The sequence below is a fragment of the Calidris pugnax genome, unplaced genomic scaffold, assembly GCF_001431845.1.
Source record: "Calidris pugnax isolate Ruff unplaced genomic scaffold, ASM143184v1 scaffold123, whole genome shotgun sequence".
Lineage (NCBI taxonomy): Eukaryota > Metazoa > Chordata > Aves > Charadriiformes > Scolopacidae > Calidris > Calidris pugnax.
Genome location: NW_015090876.1, coordinates 1,169,410 through 1,189,494, shown reverse-complemented (window position 1 = coordinate 1,189,494; position 20,085 = coordinate 1,169,410). Strand labels below are relative to the sequence as shown.

Below are 20,085 nucleotides of genomic sequence, written 5' to 3'. Positions count from 1 at the left end.
TGATTTCTGTAGCGCAGGGCACTCGAGTTCCTATTCCTTTTATCCTCCACCATTAGACTTCATGGCTCTATTACCCAGTCTCACTTCACGGATCTACCACATCGTATGAAAGGTAATGAAAATTTAAGCAGATTTATGGAAAAAGAAACAAAAACCCCTCAAATAAACAACCTCTATTACCCAGTCTCACTTCACGGATCTACCACATCGTATGAAAGGTAATGAAAATTCAAGCAGATTTATGGAAAAGGAAACAAAAAAAACCAACCCCAAACAAACAAAAAAAAAGAAGAATCAATAAGTATGAACAGTGGTTTTAAATCGTTTATTTTTAAAACATGAAACCCAAGCTGAATAGAAACCACAGAAATTACATTTAGGTTTTTTGTTTAGTATTTGCAAACCAAAAAGTTACAGTAAAAAATAGCTACATTACAATCAATAGAACTACAGAATTAAAAGTAAAGATACAAAAATGGGCTCAATCCTCTTTAACCCTCACAATTTAAAAACATTTTGGGTAAGTGCAGGAACACTTGAAAGAAACTAGCAGGTCCAAAGTTTTAAAAAAAATTATATATATTTATATATTATATATGTATATAAAGTGGTATGATATACAACCATTATGGTTAAGAAGAAAAAACAGAAAAAAGTTACAAAAAGGCCAGGTACATGATCACCATTAGGTTTCTGTGCACAGTGTCCAAGAAAATAAACTTCCCTCTGAATGATGTGAATAAAACTCATGGGGCCTCCCATTACCAAGGGACCTGAGGCACGCGACGTGAGGGCTGGGCACCTGGACCCAATGCAGAGGACAATGAAAGGAATGAAGCTTTTCTGGGACTTCAGCGGCCTCCCTGGGTGGGAGGCCTCTGGAGAAGTCTTGGGGTGAGATTAGAGGAGGAAGAGGAAGGAAGGAGTTGGGAATTGCATAGTGAGGAGCAATGTGGTATTAAATATGCAGAGCACCTAAGAGCTTCATGCTACAGTTATCCTCTTTAGGAAAGGAGTATTTTGAACTTTCTGGTTGTACATCAATTTATGTTCCACTTTGTTCACGCATGCAGCCACAGGGGCTGGGCGAGCACCCGGGAGCTCCAGGCCACCAGTCACCCCATCCCTTCTCTCTCCCAGCTGGGCAACACGCTCACCATCACGGCTCAGCAGGAGATACTGCTCTCCTCCCCCCAAAAAAAAGCACAGATCACTCGCTACCAAAAACATCCACGCTTCTGCTGGGCCTCCTAGGGAAACCGTCCATAGCATGCACACAGAGAACTTCTGGAAAAGGGGAGTAGGCTGTGATGAAAGAAGCCACCTGGTTACAGGTACGGATTAAGTCTCGTTGGGTCTCTTCTCTCAAGGCATCAGATCTACCCCTTGGTATCTGCCCGGAGGGCTCTTCCCCTCCCACGCAGAGATCTTCACTCACTTACACCAGCAGCCTTGGAGAGCTGGGGAAGACCCTGGCTTCTCCTTGGTCCCTAGGTAGAAGGTACTTCAAAGACACCTCCCCTCCCTAGATGAAGGAAAACCCACCCACCTCATCCACCCCCCGCATCAGGTGGGGTGGCCAGGATCAACAAGCCAAGACACTTTTCTCTTCTTCAAAGGGCTCGGCGTGGTTATTTCAGTTGCTGCCAGAAGGAAGAGAAGGTGGGACCAGAAATGAAGCATGGGTTTATCCACACCGCTGCCAGTACCCCGCTCTGAGGGGTGTCCACCTGCTCCTGCCTGCTGTCACCCTGCAGCACCCACAGCTCTCAGGAGCGATGGCCAAGCAGCCCCCCCGAGACATGGGTTACTCTCAGAAAGGCCAAACTTTGCACGTATGTTCAGGGATGCTATGGAAAATCCTGACTCAGGATCACGTAAAACCCCACGCACTGTGTCCCCCTCAAAGCACTCAAATCCTTGCATCTTGGCTGAGATGACTGTACACGGAAAATTAACACCTATCATCAAATGGAGAAAACTTAAAAAAGGACAGGAGGGGGAGGGAGCACTCCATCCTTCACATTTGGATACATGGATGCACGCTAAAAATCTTAGCTTGAACCCTTTTATCAGCACATAAAATGAACTCAGTTTAATAATACACACAGGATACAAACACTACAGTTATATTCCCAAGACAGCACAAGAAATTCACAGCCAAGTCTTGATTCGGTTTCCTTTACAATTACAATGCAGTCTTGAACACTGGACACGAGAGTCCAACATGCTATTTACATTTCACATTGTGGAGATGTTTGTGTGCTTGGAAGAGTTCTCAGTTCCAAAAGAAAGTGTCATTCACACATGATGATGCAGTGGAAATAAAACCAAGCCAACCAGACAAGCCAATGACCACATTTGTGCTTCTGAAAAGGTAACATGAAGTGTCTTCACCAATGCAGTCGCCTTCAGCTGGACAAGCTGCCTTCTGTTTCGCAGTCAGCAAGGTGTCCAGAGGCCAACCTCATCTCCCTTGAATTCTGGACCCTTTTGCTAGCAACCAGTAACACCAGTAAGGTTGTTCCCGTAAGGTCAGCTGGGACACACCAAGTGATATGGCCTTGGCATTTCGTCACATTAAAAAACAGAGAGACACAATGGAAGAGAGAGAAGTCTCTACAGCTTTACCTCCTACAGCTTGAAGAGTTTGGACTCCCTCAACCATGAATGCCATCTAGAACAGATGAGTCTTCGCCAGATAGCACCTGCTGTTCACCCGAGAGGGAGGCACAGAGTCTGGGAGATCTTGGCTTTCCAAAGTCCACTCCTCAGACAAAATGTGACCATATGGATGAGGCTGATTACGTCGCAGCCGTAAGAGTAGGCAAAGGCCATCTGTTCTTCAGCAGATCCGTTCAGACCAGCCTGCAGAAATGCCACGCTGTCGCTCAAGGTTCCAGTGGAAAAAAAAAAAAAAAAAAGGGAAAAAAAAAAAAAAAAAAAAAAAAGTAAAAAAAAAAAAGAAAAAAAAAAGTAGTAATAATAATAAACCAAAAGAAACCCATTTGTCTGTGTTTCCTATCCAGCGCTCTGCACAGCATGCAGCGGGGCAGCAGAGTTCCAGGATGCTTTACAAAAGTGCAATATCCATGTCAAGTAAAGGAAGTGCTGGCTGGACAAAGGTACACAGCTCACACTGCAGTCACGTCACGCTGGCCCCAGAGAGCAAAACGTCGTCTTCGTAACAGTCTTTCCAGTTATGTTTTGAAGTCACAGAGCACGTGTCTCCCGCATCTGTGCCCTGCTGCAAGCCCCAAGCGTTGTCAGGAGTTGTTCTGGGTGTTACAAGTGGCTGTGCCAAACCTTGGAAGGAAGCAGGTCAAGGTGGCTGCTCCATCAGATGCTGCAAACAAAAAGGCATAGGCTCGCTCCCCCCCTCGTTAGCCCCGCTGGTGCAGACAATATCACTGTGCCAATTCAGATCCAACCCAAAGTGCAGCCACACGCGTGCTCAGGATGCATTCTGTATATCAGAAAAGTCAATATACAGAAGCACTTGTCTTCACAGGGTTCCCCACACCCTCCAGCCTCCAAAACACTTGCCTTCAATGAGTAGGACCAGAGATTTTAGGGCAGCTCCCCTAAAATTCATACCATAAGTAGCAATCCGAGCACATCCTCGCAAGGGGAGATGATGGCAGAACAACTCAGTCTTAATAAGGATTATATGGCTCTTGCTTCTTTCTTCAAAGCCAGGGGAAGGTCCAGTTCCCCCCAGAGAGCAGTGTGCTTTGGGTCCTGCAAGCTAACCATGCCACGTGCTCACACAGCTGGGTCTCCTGGTAGGCTCTGAGACAGGGTGGAGAACCTGGTGCTCATGAACCACAGCGTCCCTCCGTATCACCTGTGACTACGTCTCCCTGCCCTTCTTTTGTTGTTGGTTTGTTGTTTTTTTTTTTTGTTAACAGAGGTATGTTTCAGTGTGAAGCCCTTCAAACGTGTCTGAAAGGGCATACTCAGTCCTGAGCAAGAAAACCCTGCTTCCAGAGATTTATGGTGAAGTGTGAAGTTTTCTCCAAAACCTTTCCGTCCTGTCTGCGTGGTGGTGCCTCCTCCCTGTCTCCCTCACTCCTTTGAATGGTAAGAGCTGGCCTACAGCTTTTTTCCAGTCTAATTAGTGGTTTCTATCTTAAGAGGAGTCTCAAAGCTTGCTCTTTGAGGAGAGCTGGTACCATTTTACAGCAGATATCATCAGCCCAGCTAGCGACCTGCTCGGAGCAGTTCCTACCTCACTGCAAGAAGGCAACTGACTTGAGTAAAGGCAGATTGGTAGATTCTGTGCCCCGTTCAGCAAGCGTGGGGTAAACAGACATCGAGTCTGAACATCACTGAGGTGAAGACTAACTGCCTCTGCCAATGGCTCAACTCCAGCTCCAGAGACGCTTCCCCACTTCATTTACTCCGCCAGTTCTTTAATATAATGCTCAGCAGCTGCACTGAGATGCCCCTGCTCAGAGGTAAAAAGAGAAAAAAGGAACATCAGAGCCACCCTAGTGAGAGGGCAGTACTCGACAGTACCTCCCAAGAGGCAGGCTCCTCTTCCAGTAGGAAGCTGTCCGTGCCCTTTGGAGCACTGCTCTTCAGTGGAAGGTACAGCACCAGTGGAGGATGTTGCCCTCTGCAGGCTCCCAGCTGCCCCTTTGCAAGCCTTGTTCTGCCTCGTTGTCTAGAAAAATGCCTTACATGTGCCTCAATATGGTCAGGTAGTGGTTAGCAACATGCCTTGAAAAACAAAAGGAAATAAAACGGAATAAAAGAAAAGCCTGTTCTGACAGTCGCAATGTTCTCCAGATGTCATTTGGGTTTCTGATTCTGGAACACAGAAGAAGATACACTGACAATCTTGTGAGTTTGTTAGGACAGAGGCTCCAAAAACCTCCTTCAATGCCCGCTCAGCAACCCTGTGCTGCAAATCATGATTTAAAAAAAAAAAAAAGAAAAAAGTCCAGCAGAGTTCACAGGTCACTCCTGCAGGGAGAGCTTGTGTTTGCTCTAAATCCATTGGTGCTTCCAGTCTCTCTTGCTTTTGCAAGCTGCCTGTCCCATAAGATCTAGCATCAGAGAGCTGAAACTCTTTAGTGCAAAATTACCCCCATAAAGTCTTTTCCTGGAAAAATTTGGCACCAAGTGGGTGGGTGGTTCCCGTGTGATCTGTGTGTTGGCCTCGTTAAAGGCAGCACCCAGAATGTCATCTGCAAGTACCTGGGCTCCCCTGGTGGGGCAGAGAGGGCAGGTTCAGAGCAATTGACTGGTGTTGGGTCCCCCCTGCTCCTCCTCGAGAATTCACATGATGCTAGATATACTGGGAAAGAAAAAAGCATTTTCTTAATGGACTATTTTAAAAAACAAACAAACAAAAAGTTAACCAGTGGAATTACTTGCTCTAGAAGAGCTCCAGGCTCCCAAACTAGAGTGGATTAAGTGACACCGTGAGGCAGGGGTTTCCTTCCTCACACAGGGCACCAGACCAGAGGACTCCCAAAATGCTGCATGGACTCAGCATTCCCTCATTGCAGGCTGTCATCAGCACCGAGCCTCTGCTTCTTCAGCGTTTGACAGACTGCTGATCCCACTGCAGAACTGAAGAGCTACCACCATCTTTCACCGAGTCCCTCTGGGGAACAGAAGGGGGGGGAAAAAACGGGGCAGAAGGTATTCACCAACTTTTTCTGATAAGCTACTCTGATCGAGTTGACCCGAGGAAGGTGGACCCAGTTTCTTGCCTGGGGGCTCCCAGTTTCTTGCCTGCTCGTGCTTGCTCTCTCTCACACATCAGGTACAACAAGGTGAAGGCTTAAATTCAGAAGGGGCTTCTGCTCCAATGGGCAGGTACTGGGTTGGAGGGTGGTCTGGACTGGAGAAACAGAAGGAGCTGCACTGGATTTTGGGCAGAACAGCAGGGTTGTTCTACGAGGACAGCACAGGGGCACAGCAGTTGGCACATTGTTTAGTCTGACTGCACGTGTGGGTTTTGTTGTTTGTTTGTTGTGTTTTTTTTTTTTGCTTTTTCATTTTAATGCACACTGCCAGCATCTGGACGAGGTTGGTTGGTGGCGAGGTATTTGGCTCTCATGCTGGAGGTGTACTGGAGGGAGACAAGAGAAAAACAAAACAAAACAAAACAGAACAGAAAAGTAAGTCAGAATGACTAATGTAAACACAGATCCACAGATTACGACCACCTCCCAGCATAAACCAGTCTGTATTTACAGCAAGCGTAGCAAGGAGCTGCTCGGTCTGGTGAGGAAAGTTTCACAAGTCACTGCACAGTCTACTCCGAGTAACATACAGTCAGCTGGCTACAAGGATGCTGGCCAGATCAGGGCAGATGGGCTAATGATTTATTTATCCCAGCTCTCTACAGAGAAGGAAATCCAATAGTTGTTGAGTTGAAATACGCCATACTTCGCTTGGGAGAAGAGAGGAAAAGGGAAACGATGCAGAAACCCCCCACCTCACACCTTTACCCTCTCTTAGTCATGTTATTGCTTTCAACCGTGCCAGAAGAGGAGGCTGAAAAGAAAATGAATGTGCTCCGCATTTTTTACATTGCATTTTACAGCATCAGAAGACTGCGAGCTTCAGAGATGGGCAGTTTGAAAGAAAAGTGTGGAAAAATGAGCTTCTGAACAGTTTACGCCCAAGAAAGCACAGAGCCCGTCAGGCTGGAAACAGGTTGCCACCAAACAAGATGGTATTAGCTAAAAAGTTATCAGATGGGTAATAATCCACTGTGGCTTGGGATCCAACCTGCGTGCTGAGCAGCAGCAGACAAGACTCTAGTTTCAGAAGAGAAAGTCAGAAAGATAAGAGTTCGCTTTGCTTGAGGGGAAAGTTGTTACTCTAGTTTCAGAAGAGAAAGTCAGAAAGACGAGAGTTCGCTTTGCTTGAGGGGAAAGTTGGTTTTTTTTCTTATTTTCTTTTTTTATTCTAAGCAAGGTAATCCAAAACAGCTCCCAGGAGCTGCTGAGGTAACATATGCCATTCAGCTTTGAATAATGAGCTGAAAAGCATGTAAATAATGCCCAGCAGAAAGAATAAAAGGCTCTCCCTCTTTATGCCAATGTGTTCAATGCCTTCATCATGACCACATTGCTGCTTCTTGGATCCTGCTACCATGATACTAACAACTAAGCAATGAGGACAGACATTTTATTCCTCTTTTTATACCAGCTGGAGCTTGAATAATTCTGTAATGCTGACATCTTCCTTCCCAAGAGTGCTCTTCAGCATATAGACTTTTTATCACCTTTAAAAGTGAACCACATAAAAAAGCCAGTTAAACTGGCAAAGAGACAACTGAAAAGGCAGTTCCACACCAGGAGGTATGATTTATCTTGCCCACTGGGAAAGAACATTATGAGGCATCTTTAGGCTCTCAAAAGCTCAGCTGTCCAAAGGGGTTTTCAGAGAATTAACAGTATTTTATCAGTTTTCCTTCAAAGACTGACCCAGGCTGAGCCTTTGCACAATAGAAGAGAGAAACTGCTCCTCTGGCAGAGCGGACCCCATCGGCACAAGATGAAGACACCTGTGGCTCATTTGCACATTCATCTTTTACTGTCTTCCATAATTGGAAAACCTTCAGCTGAACATGGATCTTAATATAAAACTCTGGCCCAGAAATGGCATCTATATTTAGAGGACAAAGGGTACATCTGTTCTTTCTCTTTTTAAGATGTATTTTTTTGCCAGTGAGAAGAAAAAAGGTGGAAAATACCAAGCTGAGCCAGTTTCAGGACTACATTCTATACAGTTTATTAAATGGGATTACTGTTTCAGAAATAAAGTTTAGGGCATTATTAAAATGTATGACACTAACCCAACAGGCTCAGAGAGGCTTAGAAATCACAGAACATTCTCATGGAGGAAGCATGGCAGCAAAATGCTGAAATTACCAGACAAGCATCATGCTAAGAAGAGGGTCTTAGATGGAAAATTGCATTTGATTGCTCATTTTCCATTGGTGTTCTATATGTGATGTGATAGATGAGTATGAACAGAGAACTTCCAGGTGCTAAGGTTTTGTAAGAACTATTTAGAAAAAAAATATCTCAGATCATGGAAGGTTATTGTGCCTCTTTCTGCACAAGTCATATAGGTTCAGCACACAACATGTAACATCAACTTTCTCTAGAGCATTAAGATCAAGAAGGGCCACTTGATGAACTGCACTTCTAGGATGTACAATGTACAGCCACCACGGAGAGAGAAGTTGGAAAGTCCTCCACCAAGGAAACATCCCACAGTCGTTTAAGTGTCATTAAAATAAAGTAATCAGGAACATGAGATTTGGACAGTCAAGCAGAGGGCATTTTACATTCAAACCTACCTGCATCCACCACAAGGAACAAATCAAGACTCAGAGTAGTCAGAGTTAGGGCTGATGTTCTCTCCTTAACTCAAGTGTTTTTGTGCTTTTGTCGAGTTAGGGCTGATGTTCTCTCCTTAACTCAGTATTTTTGTGCCTTTGTACCTTTTCCCGTTACAGTTTGAACCAGTCACTCCTTCTGTTAAAGTGTATTTTTAATAACCATGGTAAGTTATTTCTGATTGAAACCTGGAAGGAGGGAGCTAACACTTCACCGTGCACCCCTCATCACCAGCACAGCTCTACCAGCGTGTGATGGATCTTCAGCCACCCCATCAGACCCCACGTAGGAATGCTTTGCTCCACAGCCTGTTGTCCCTCAGCCAAGTCCTGCAGCGCATCCTCTGCTGGGAGGCAGAGGGAAGATGCTGTGCAACACACAGATCCCAACATCTGGACAGGCCAGCAGATGAAGATGTATCAGCAGAAACTTGCCGGTCACACTGATACGAAACCAAACTATAGTATCCACAGTTAAAATAAGTCTTTAGCTGCTTTAAAAAGTAATTCTAAAGACTTAAAGCCCAAGTCAGAGCTAAGGAGGTCATGGACTCTGAGATAAAGTGCATACAGTGCCTGACACAGCTGTAAGGTACACACTTGCATTTAGTTTCCTTTAAAGAGGAGCTTTCATAGAAGGTTAAAGAACATGCACAATGCACTCATTCTTCCACTACTCTCTCTGGAAGTACCCACGTGCCTACACACCCTCATCTACCCTTTCAAAAACAGCACGGAGGACAAGTTTCAGCCCATACCTTCACCACACCACCAGCTACCCTGAAAAGAGTACTTAGAAGACTTCTTTTACCGATTTTCCTGGTGGCTTGTGCTATTCAACACAGTACACCTCTCAGTCACTTACCAGTCAGCTAGGACAAACACAGCTGATTGCACACAAGTTTATTTTTCTATTTCTCCAAAGGAAAAAAAAAAAAAGAAGATAAGACTTTCCTTCACATCCAGCCTTGTTGAGGGTATAAACTTTCATAGGTACAGTTTGCCAGCACGTGCTAGTTAGGTGCTTAACACGTAAAGCCTGTGTACAAAGGAATCATTGGTTGCAAAAAAAAAAGAAAAAAGTTTAAAAAAATAATGAGAATAATCAGTTAATTTTAGAGACCATAAATTCTACCAACTCCTGTGAACTGTGCAGACCACGAACTAACCGAGCTGTGCTAGGAGATCACTTACCATGTGAAACCATGACTCTGAGCATAAACCATTTACTATTTGTGGGTAAAAAAAACCTGTATGTATCTCTCTTTAGCTACCCTGACTTTGATTTCCTGCCAGAGCTATTCAGGTAAACCAATAAAGACCAAAGCTTCTGGATTCAAGTTCTTCAAGGTTGATCCGCCTCACAAATAGCTGGAGCACAGTAAACACACAGGATTTGGTATCAGTATGTACGGGAGGCACAAGGTGCAGGGAAACAGCCAATTCCAGCCACTGGGTTCTGAAATCAAAGCGACTTCAGCTTTCCAAGTCAAAAGAACAGAGCTTCTGTTTGTTTCGTTTGTTTTTAAAAGCCTTGAAAAGAATGCAGTGCCTTTTCCTTAGCCCTGCAGACAGCCCACATTAAACTCTGGGTGTGAGCTCAGGGAAGCAGAAGACAGGGCGGGCTGAGATCAGGCCGTGTTTCAGCCCAGAGGAGATTTCAAGTCCAGAATGAAGACACTAGAACTTCCCCCCTCCCACAAGCAATATTTTATTTCATGGAATAGTCCCACCCATCACTGCAATACCACCCACAGGAGCCAACAAGCAGAAAGCCCCCCAGAAGCTGACGCCCAAGAGCAGTCTTTGCAAGACTTAAGCCCGAAGAAAGTTGTGCCCCTTTCAAGGGTGCTAGCACCATGCTTCAAGACAAGTTGGTTTGTGTTCATGCACCATGGCAGAAGGCATCAAGACACCCGACTCAGACAGCACCCTTCCCAGCATGTCACACGGCAGGCAGACACACGGCAAGATGCAGCAGGAACACAGACCAAGCAGCGACACAACGGAAAGGAACCCAACGCAAGGCTGACAAAAGTCCCAGCAAGAACAGCAGAAAAGGAGGAGCAGCAGCTTTATGGACACATATTTTTGGGAACACAAAGTAAGATACGGGTCATCGACTCCATGAGTCAAAAGCAATGGACCCTCTCTTCCGGCTGGAACCAACTCCTTCCAGTGACTGCGTGGCTGGAGTTCCTTTGAAGGAACACACTGTCCTTCACACCAGATGAGTATGATGAGCCTAAGAGCAGTAATTTTACCCTATATTCAACCAAGCTAAAACCTACAAGGCCTAAAGCAGACCACCTACTCTTTCTGTAGGCACATGGCTTTGTCATGGACCACTGCAAAGGAACAAGCACTGGCTATCTATCTTGGAGGACATCAGCAGCTACAGCCCATGGGGAATTCAGACAGTGAAATGGTACTAGGAGGGCCCCGCTCACAGAGCCTGTGGGACATGGATGGGATGATTTGGAAACACACAGAACAAACAAAACAGTAAAAGGTTTTGAAACAGAATGAAATAGATCTTAGTGCTTGTGTCTGGACCTTCAGGGAAGTTTTTTTTTCAAAAAAACTTGCTCCTTTCTGATTTTAAATGCAAGGATAAAAAAAACTGAGAAGCTGCACACAAATCTAACAGGCAATGAAGGAACTCTTCAGGACAGGCCACCATTGCCAGGTAGGATCTTTCAACAAATTAAAAATCCTACTTAAGGAGCTTAAAGCATGTGGCAGAGGGCTATCAGTGGTTTTGAGCACATGCTGTTATGACCAGTCAAGACAAACAAAACAGCAGCAGTTCTCAAGGGAAGTCAAAAAGTTGAATTAAGACAACCAGTCCCAACTGAAAAGCTGCTAGGTTGGTTCTCGTTACTTCTAGAAACGGGCTTCTTGTGATGGGAGAACTTCTAAGTTGCATTTGAAGTGCAAGGTTAGTTCTACATTTGAGCAGCACTCAGTGTTCAAGCGGTTCTCGGGTGTGGACTCTGAGTTGGAGCTGCTGTGAGTTAACCTTTGTGAGCCATGGGCACCTATCACCCTCACGACGTGCACCAGAAGCCTTTGGAAGGTCGATATTGCTCCTTGAGTCTGCACCAGCGCAAAAAATGATTTTTAATTTTAACCCTTGGCAGGAGGGAATGGGGTGGGAGGTGCAGAGGGAAGGAATGTGAAGAAATAAAAGGCACTGGCCTGGGATAAACAGTGCAGGGATGAAGGGAGTGGTTGGGAGTGGAGAAGGGATTGAGCAAGAAGGACCTTTTTTCCAGTACCTGTTCCATTTGCGGGCGCTGTTACCAGTATGTCCGTGCACTGTCCGAGGGCTTAAGCTGCCAGCTCATATGGCTGCTACTGTCCATGGCAGCCAAATACAACTGTGATGACGCAAGAAAGAGAGAGAAAAAGAGAGTGCAGCCTCAACGTGCATGAAAAACACAGTGCAAGCAAGTGAAACGCCGTGGTGTGTGTCAGTGACAAGGTGGGCTCTACAACCCTAAGGGAATAGCCCTGTGGCAAGAAGGAGAAAACAGAAGGAATGAGAGAAGGAAAAAAAAACAAACAAACAAACAAAAAGCCAGGAAAAGTAACGGACAAACAATGCAGCAGGATCATCACATCGTAGTTTTCACCATTTGGTCACAGAAAGCTAAATGGAACACGTCAGCTCCGTCCACCCACTGGACACAACCTGTTTGGATGGTTATCCCCACCTCCTCCCTCCCCAGAAGAGGCAGGGACATGTGCATTGGTATTCCCTTTTCAGCCCTCTCCTCCCACAGATGAGTTGCTACAAAAAGCTGCAAGTTCTTCTGCCTCGGCAGGGTCTCAGCCACCTGCTATGGAGAGTCACAAACACAAAAATCCCAGAAAAGCCCCCCTTCTCTGCTGCCTGCCAGTATGAGAGAGGACAGCATTCTTCTTCTTTCCACTGCCCATCTACTATCAGTCTGATCCTCCAGAAAACACATTCATCCTGTGGCATGCTCCTTGCCTCATCTAGGGAGAAGCTCTCCTTGGCTATATGAGCAACAACACACTCTCCTCCTCCTCCTCCAGCTCCTGTGCTTTCCTATAGCCCATATTGATGGCTGCCAAGTCAAAAAAATCCCATCTTTATCTACTGTCAGAAACCAGCCTAAGGCACCAGGACTCGGATACCCCCTCAGGGTATCAACACAAACAACTACTGAAGAACCAGGGAACCTCTTGCCTAACTAAAGCCCCTGCAGAAAGGAGAGTGCTGTCTCTGAAGCAGAAGAGCTGTAGGGGAAGGGGAAGCAGGACCTTGGTCTACAAACACTGAATGAACAGAGGGACTGTGTCCTTTGTTCAACGGGAAACACCAGCGGTAAAGCATTTGCCACACTCTACTGATGTGTAACACGTCAGCTCTTCTTCTGAGGACCATCTTGTGGTGGAGAGCAGATAACGCCACCAAAGCTTGTGATCAGAGTACCACCAGGGATCAGGGAAAACTCTTTGTGAAGGCTGAAAGAGGTCTGGCCAAGTACAGAGACAAGGATCAACCCTCCACTTTTCTGCTTGCTCTACAGCAAGATGAACTGGTTATTTTGAAGTGAAAACGTGAATGTGATGTCCCCTTTTCCACCACAATTCCTAGTCTTTCATCCTCTTCCTCCCCTTCCCGTAAATTGGAACCATGCACCACGGAGTGTATTTTCTTTACCTAGACCCAAAGACTGGTTGATGATTAAGCATGCTACTACTCATCCTCTGCAGTCACACCACCGAGTTAGTGAGCACTGTGATGGCGTGTTCTCCAAGTTGTGGTGTAAGTTAAGGCTTACAGGATCCAGTGAAGGAGGGCAAGATTCATCTAGTTCTTACACATACGTGAAGGCAAGCCCATGTTTTATCCAGCGCACAGAAATGGCTGTCAGGCCACTCCAAATACCAAAACCTTCCATGAAAGTTTGTTGGTTTTTTGGTTTTTTTTTGGTTTTTCCTCCATAGGAAATTAAATACAAAAAAATAGGTTCTAAAGAAAGTAAAACAGTTGCGAAAGAAAGATTTTTAAAAAAAAAAATCTCAACAAAAATAAAAAAATACAGATTTCATCCTACTATCCCTTTAGGGCAGATTAAGGAGAGAGGTTCAGCAATAACTCTGAATTTACTGTTTTAACAAGTTTTGTTTTAAACTTGAGGAATCAATGCCACAGATAGCAAATACATCGCATGCAAGTGAATCATCCTGCTGAAGTCACCCACCAAGATACTCATGCACTTCAGTGGTGGCAGGACTGGGCCCATAGGATTAATAGTGTTAATAGATTGAGTTTGATTCTTTTCATGCGCAATGTCCAAAGTAGCACAGCAGGGTTTTGCTCCCCGCAGCGGGTGAGACATGGCTTGTCCATTCAAATTGCTGCCATTTATGGGCCAGATCCTGTGTTTGGCTGCACAACCAGCTCCCTTGAGAGTATACAGGAGTGGCAAACGTGTATTCCCCAAAGTTGCTGAAGCAGAGAGGAGCAGTAAAGAGAGACTTACTGAGGGAGGTGGGGACTCCCGGCCAATGAGCGGGGTATTCTCGCAACGGGGGTTCTGGAAATTTGCATTCTGGCTCCTAGGAAAGGAAGACACACATGGTAACAGGGGGTACGTGTCACACTTCTCTGGGGAAGGTCTCCGATGGTGACATGGGACAGACCATATGCACCCCCAGAACTACCGTATCAGGTCAGTCTCCCTCAAAGCTTTTCTTACGATGCCCCTTTTTCAGACAAGGGCCCCAAACTAGCATTATTTTCCTCAAATTAAGCACTATCTTTACACTCTTACTCAGAAAGGCCCACACTGAATCATGCCAAGTGGTTTAAAAATAGGTCTGTGTGAAAATCTGCCTCCCTGCAGCTTTAGAGCTGCCAAGCTGCAGGAACGGAGATAAAATGAGGACAAAGTCTAACGGGAAGAACAAAATGATGCACCGGCCCCAAAAAGATGGGCCCTGAGGGTAGTCCAAGTGCGATCAGGGTTAGGCACTTCTGGAGAAAGCTCTGAAGATCCCACCTGGACTAGGTAGCTCTGGTCAGAGCTGACCACAAATATTGTGGAAGGAGCCTGCAGGTTTTGTCTTGGCTCTCCGTCCCTCAGGAGACTTAAAATCTTCTGGCAAAACTGTCTGAAGAATTAAGTCTTCTGGGGATCAGAATCATTGTGTAATAAGGAGCCCAGACAATACTTTCCTACTTCTTTCCTCTGGAGAGATTTCTAAATCCTGCAGGACAAAGCTGTTTGTATGTTGGAGTGTGCTGTCTAACACAACAACTCCTTCTGCTGCAGCACATCTAAGCTATTCTATTCTCCCAGTAGATGCCAATCAGAAAACATGCCTTTGGACATTTGGGACAAAATCCTTCATCGTTTCTACTGCTTGGTTAGAAGTGCCAGCCTCGTGGCACATAGGAAGGACAGAAATCAGAGTGAAGCAACCTGGAGGAGCCACAACCCAGCCTTCTTGTTGGGATACTCACATGTACTCCGTGACGGGAGCATTGCTGACTGTGTGTGCTGCTGCTGGGATGCTGGTCTCACTCCCATAACTACTCCCACAGCTATAGAGGCTGGGCATGTGCACTCTGTAAAGATTATCGTGTGTTTGTCTACTCCCTTGAGCAGCTGATTCTTCTTCCCCATCATCATCTGAGCTTCTGCAAGAAGGAGAAAAAGTTCCTCCTAGAACCCTACAGTGACCCCACATGTGGGGTTTGCAGGAAACCATGGTAATCCTAGGAACCTCCCAACCATCTTCCACACCTCCACATTTCTACCCGTTTGGGATGCCTCAGGGCGGCAGTGTCAAACACAGCCCACAGCACCGTGACTCAGACCTCCCACAGACACCATCTGGACTTGCACACTGTGTGATCCCCTGCTGGCTCCCCACGGTCTTCTCTCAGGGCTTGGCAGACAGCACGGTTCTGCAACTGCCCGGTCAGCCAGCCAAAGGATGGACATACATCCTGAAATACACAGCACTTTAAAAAAAAGAAAAAGTAAAAGGGAGGCAGTGGGGGATGCGGTGCCACGCACCCCACAGAAAGCATCCTTCAAAACTCCAGCCTGTGTCTTTCCATCTCTTGTAGCCATGTCCAAAGAATTGTTAAGGATAATTCTCCATAGACTTCTCTCAGCGCCCATTCTGGTTACAAAGGGTCTGCTTCAGCTTCTAACAAAATCTCAGAAGCCTTTACAGAGACTAAGTTACAACATTTGTGGCTAGAGGCTCTCTCAGCTCATTAATGCTGGGATTTTAAATCCGTTTCAACGCAGAGCAGAGCCAGTTTGCCAGCTGGTTCCTTCTCACCATATTCTCTTGTCCCTCCTATGTAATATACACGACTATTTTATCTCCTTTATTACGGGATGAAGCGCCAAGATTTGAAATGTATTTTAGTGACACTTGACAAAGTTAGTAAAATGGTCTACACGGAACACTTTGTTGCTGAGGGGAGACAGCATGGCCAAGGCTAAAACATCCCAGACATCACCTGCAGGTTCTGTGCCACAAGGTGGCACTGAAGATTTATTCAGGGACTTGCAGCCTGCACGGTCTCTTAGAGGCAATAAAGTATGACATCTTCCACCTCCCGCGGGGAGGCAGAGGAAGAAATGGTGCTGGGGGGAATGCGAGAGGGAATCCTGCAGTTGACAGCAGCAGCCTGAGCCTGCTGGGGCTGGCAGGGCAGGCACAGCCCTCACGGAAGGCAGCACAAGAGATGTCACTGGGTACATCTTTTTCCTTCAAAATGGGGCAGAATATATTCTCTTCCTGCTATCGCCTCTGCAGCTGCGTGTGGAAGAGGTAAGGAAACCAGCCATTTTCTGAAGTGCTCTCCTGACGCATTTCCCAAGGCTTTCTCTGTGGTCACTGCAGCCCTGGAGGGCTCTGGCTTCCTCCTATTGTTCAGGATCTTCCATTTGACTTTGAACCTCGAGCCTGGGCTTAGATCACAAAAGTCACATTTGAGGACCACAGAAGAGAATTTGCTGCTCTTCTGCAAGAACACAAAAACTCCAAGCTATTTTAATAGCTGCATGTGGCACAGCAGCCAGGGAATCACAGAATCACAGCATGATGTGGGGTTGGAAGGGACCTCTGGAGATCATCTAGTCCAACCCCCCTGCCAAAGCAGGTCCACCTAGAGCAGGTTGCACAAGTACGTGTCCAGGTGGGGTTTGAATGTCTCCAGAGATGGAGAAGTGAAGGTCTGCTCAAGACTTACTGCTTAGCCTGGTTAGCATCACAAAAACTAGTTCCAAACAACTCTGCTGTTAGATGATTGCCACCAATTTGCAAGTATCTCATCTGCTGTTGCCAACAAGACAGTTCCTGGTTTCTATTAGCTACGCAAGTCAGTCATCCCAGTGTGAGCAAAGCCAAAAAGGCAAGTGTGAACTGCTTCTCGTTCCAATTCTCTTCCCCATACTAGAACAAACGCCTCATAGCAATGCAAGAAAATAGGTATTTTACAGAGATGGCACATAGTTTGAGCATTACTTCTCTCTACAGCTCTAATCATTCATCTCTGACTTGACTCATAGTCAGTCATAGAGTGCACTGAATACTCTGCATACATAGTATTCCAGTGCAATAAGGTTCAGATGTAAATATTAACCACAGCCAGAGCAAAAGCCAACAGTGACTTTTTTTTTTTCTTCTGTTGGACCTGTGCTTATAAAGCCTCATCCCTCACGCTCCTGGGATCATATGGGAAAGAGCTCCATATGCTCACGGGCACAAATCCAATAGCCAGTCTTCACTAGGAAAGAGTTCTACAACGTTACAGGATCTAAACCCTCTCTGTACCTCTTTTGCTGCCAAGTGTGTGGGACGCTGCACACAATGGAACTGAACATGAGGGCTGTGACAAAGGAGAAGAGAACCAAGTAGATGAGGCCTTCCACTCCATCATAGCAAAAGCCTGTCAGAGCCTGGACGTAGTCCTGGAGAGAGAAAGGAACAGTTTCCTGATCACTAGAGAGTTAACATTGAGCTCTAATTCAAAAGCCCTTCCCCTGGACAACGTTCTCTGAAACAACTTAAGAGATTGTAGTCCCCTTTCCAGAGCATATTTCCATTTTAATTTTAGGGACCCCAAATATTTTTCATAACTGATCTAACCCTTATTTCCCCTCACAAAGCCCAGCTCAGATTTAGATGTGGAAATATTTTCAAACCCACACAATAAGACTTTAGGAGAGAAGAAAAAAAAATAATAAAAAAAAAAAGAATAAAAAAGCCAAGGCAAGCTTATCCACCCAACTTAAGATACCACATTTTCATGAAGCCCCTCAGCTCCCTCACTACCTCCTATTGCCCAAGAACACAAGCATGGACTATCTGTTTCTCTGCCTTCAGAGAGGAAGCCAGGACAACAGTTAGGCCATGCCATACTGCAGCTATAAGGCATTCCAGTCCACGGAAAAGGCAAGAAGCTATGTGCATAGAAAAAAAAAACACCTTGAAGGACCCTGAAACCTTATGGCTGCAGCTTGTAGATGTATAAAGGCATGTTATCTAGTTTCCTATGTTGATCTTTTAAACAGAAAGCTAACATGAGCCAAATTCCCATTCTCCTTTCTGCTGGAGTCAATCAGTAAAAGCTGTTGTAAACTGTTTTGGCACACCAGAGATTTGAAACTCCAAAATAATCAGTAGGCTACAGGCTCTACACCCCCTTTGTTCTTTCTTAGCTCGAGCCCAGTTACCGAGCACTCACCAAATGCAGACTCCGACAGTCGACTAAAGCTGTCAGTTGCTGCAAGTTGATCTCTGTTGAATTTAAAACCTCCTGAATCCGAGTAAGATACTCCTGTAAGTAACAAGCCAGTGATTACAGCAAGGAAATGGCTTAACAGGAGCTGATCTTGGGCTTTATACCAGGGTTAGGGAAGCCACAAAGCACAGGGAGAGCAACTTGAGGAGAATTACCTTGGAGGTGGGATGCTCTCTGCTTGCTGACCTCATGAGTTCCATAACATCATCTTGCATTTCCACCAGAGCCTTGTGACTTCCTGACAGTTTCTGCTCAACACAAAACATGTAATGTTTCAGCAATTCAGGCCACATGAACCAACTGAACTCCAGGGAAAAGACTTAAATTCCACTTCCCAAATATCGAAGTACCATCTGTATGAATGGTACAAGGTAAGGATGTCTCAGCTGACATGGGTGCAGCTGCGACAGGGTTAAGTTTGACTTTTACCAACCTGGAAGAAGTACAGACAGAAAGAAAAGGGAAAGAGAGGAACCAAAAGAGAAAACCAAACACATACACACACAAAAACATCTGCGCAGCTGGGGCCAGCTCCAGGAGAGAGGAGAGAGAGAGAGAAAAACACAGTGCACTCAAGTTCTCACCACAGAGCACAGCTGGATTTTTCTATTAAATCAGATGGCTGAGAAAGACTTAATGTTAACACAAGAAGTTGTTTGTATTGGGGTGCAGCCTTCACATCCCATTAAAGCATCCATGGGAATTTCACATGCAATAGCATGTCAGAGGGTTCTGAGCAACCAGAAATGCAACAGATGGCAACGGTGCATCATACCACAGCTTGAAGAGTTCTTACCCCACCCTTTAAAACAGAGGAAGACAAGACTTAAAAAAAATCCTAAATATAAATGGTGAAGCAGCTGGTGTCTGCCAAACGGTGGGTGGTGTGGGTTCATTCTGGCCTCTGATACACACGACAAAGTTTGGGATGGGCCCAGGTGCTGTTCCTCAGCCCCCACACAAAAGAATAATGACTCACATTTTTACTTCAGGATACAAACCCTTCAACATCCAAGGGATTTAAGAGGCGTATGTGAGAATCACTCCCTCACCCACAGAAGTGGCTGCATGTTGGGAGTGGAGTGTTGCCACAGTTTAACCCAAAAGAACCTGCAAGAAGAGATTCAACCCAGGAGGTACGTAGTTTCCCACCCTGACATTAATTGTGGGTGCTCTGTCTCCGGGTTGATGCTCTTCTAGGAGTGCCATGTAAACAGAAGTGCCATGAACAAAGCCACAGTCCTCACCACATCACACGTGGGCCCTTCTAAGATGGAATCCTGGACCTGAAGCTATGCAGGTAGGGATGAAGTTGGAAAAAACTGCTCATTAAAACACAGTGCCACCTCTTGCACAGCTGGAAAGTAGCTAGCAAGGCTTTACCAAGAGGTGGAGTCCTCCCTAAAGCCAACACCTTGCAACTTGCTGGCAGCAAAAGCCTTTAACCAACACCCTGGAGGATGCTGAGAAGGGCTGAAGAGAGTTAGGATCCTTATACTCACCTGCTGGAAAGGGTTGGGATACCCAGCACTGCAGGTCATGTAATAGCGGAGAGTGTCTGCCAAGACAAAAGAAGAGAAAGTCACGCTAAATACAGTGTTCCAGCTTTGCAGTATTTTATGACTGCCACAAGGGAGGTGTTAAGTTCTGAAAGCAATAAGCAAAATGAAAATGCAATATAAATAAAATTACTTCTCTTCATGTAGGATTAGAGTGCATGGATGGCACTAGAGAAAGGGATGGAAGCTGCCTTTGGGGAGAAAAGAAAGATTTGTTTTCTCTTTTTTTTTTTTTACTTTTGGCAAAGGCAATGGGGCTGCCCCACTTTCATAGTTAGGTGACATCCAAAAAGTTTTATTCAAAAGTCAACAGTACCCACAATATAAACATAAGACAAGAC

The 20,085-nt window shown here is 45.6% G+C and overlaps 1 protein-coding gene across 1 annotated transcript in view; it reads right to left on the bottom strand.

The window, feature by feature from the left end:
- Positions 1-310: 310 nt before the first annotated feature.
- The window catches only part of TTYH3 (tweety family member 3), a 42,661-nt gene continuing 22,886 nt past the window's right edge, over positions 311-20,085 (bottom strand). The window contains exons 7-13 of the mRNA XM_014946192.1: positions 19,688-19,743; positions 18,341-18,433; positions 18,129-18,221; positions 17,216-17,352; positions 14,880-15,056; positions 13,897-13,972; positions 311-6,088 (exon numbers count right to left, since the gene is read on the bottom strand). Of these exons, the coding sequence (XP_014801678.1) occupies positions 6,017-6,088; positions 13,897-13,972; positions 14,880-15,056; positions 17,216-17,352; positions 18,129-18,221; positions 18,341-18,433; positions 19,688-19,743 (704 nt within the window). The 3' untranslated portion in view covers positions 311-6,016. The remainder of the gene's footprint in view (positions 6,089-13,896; positions 13,973-14,879; positions 15,057-17,215; positions 17,353-18,128; positions 18,222-18,340; positions 18,434-19,687; positions 19,744-20,085) is intronic.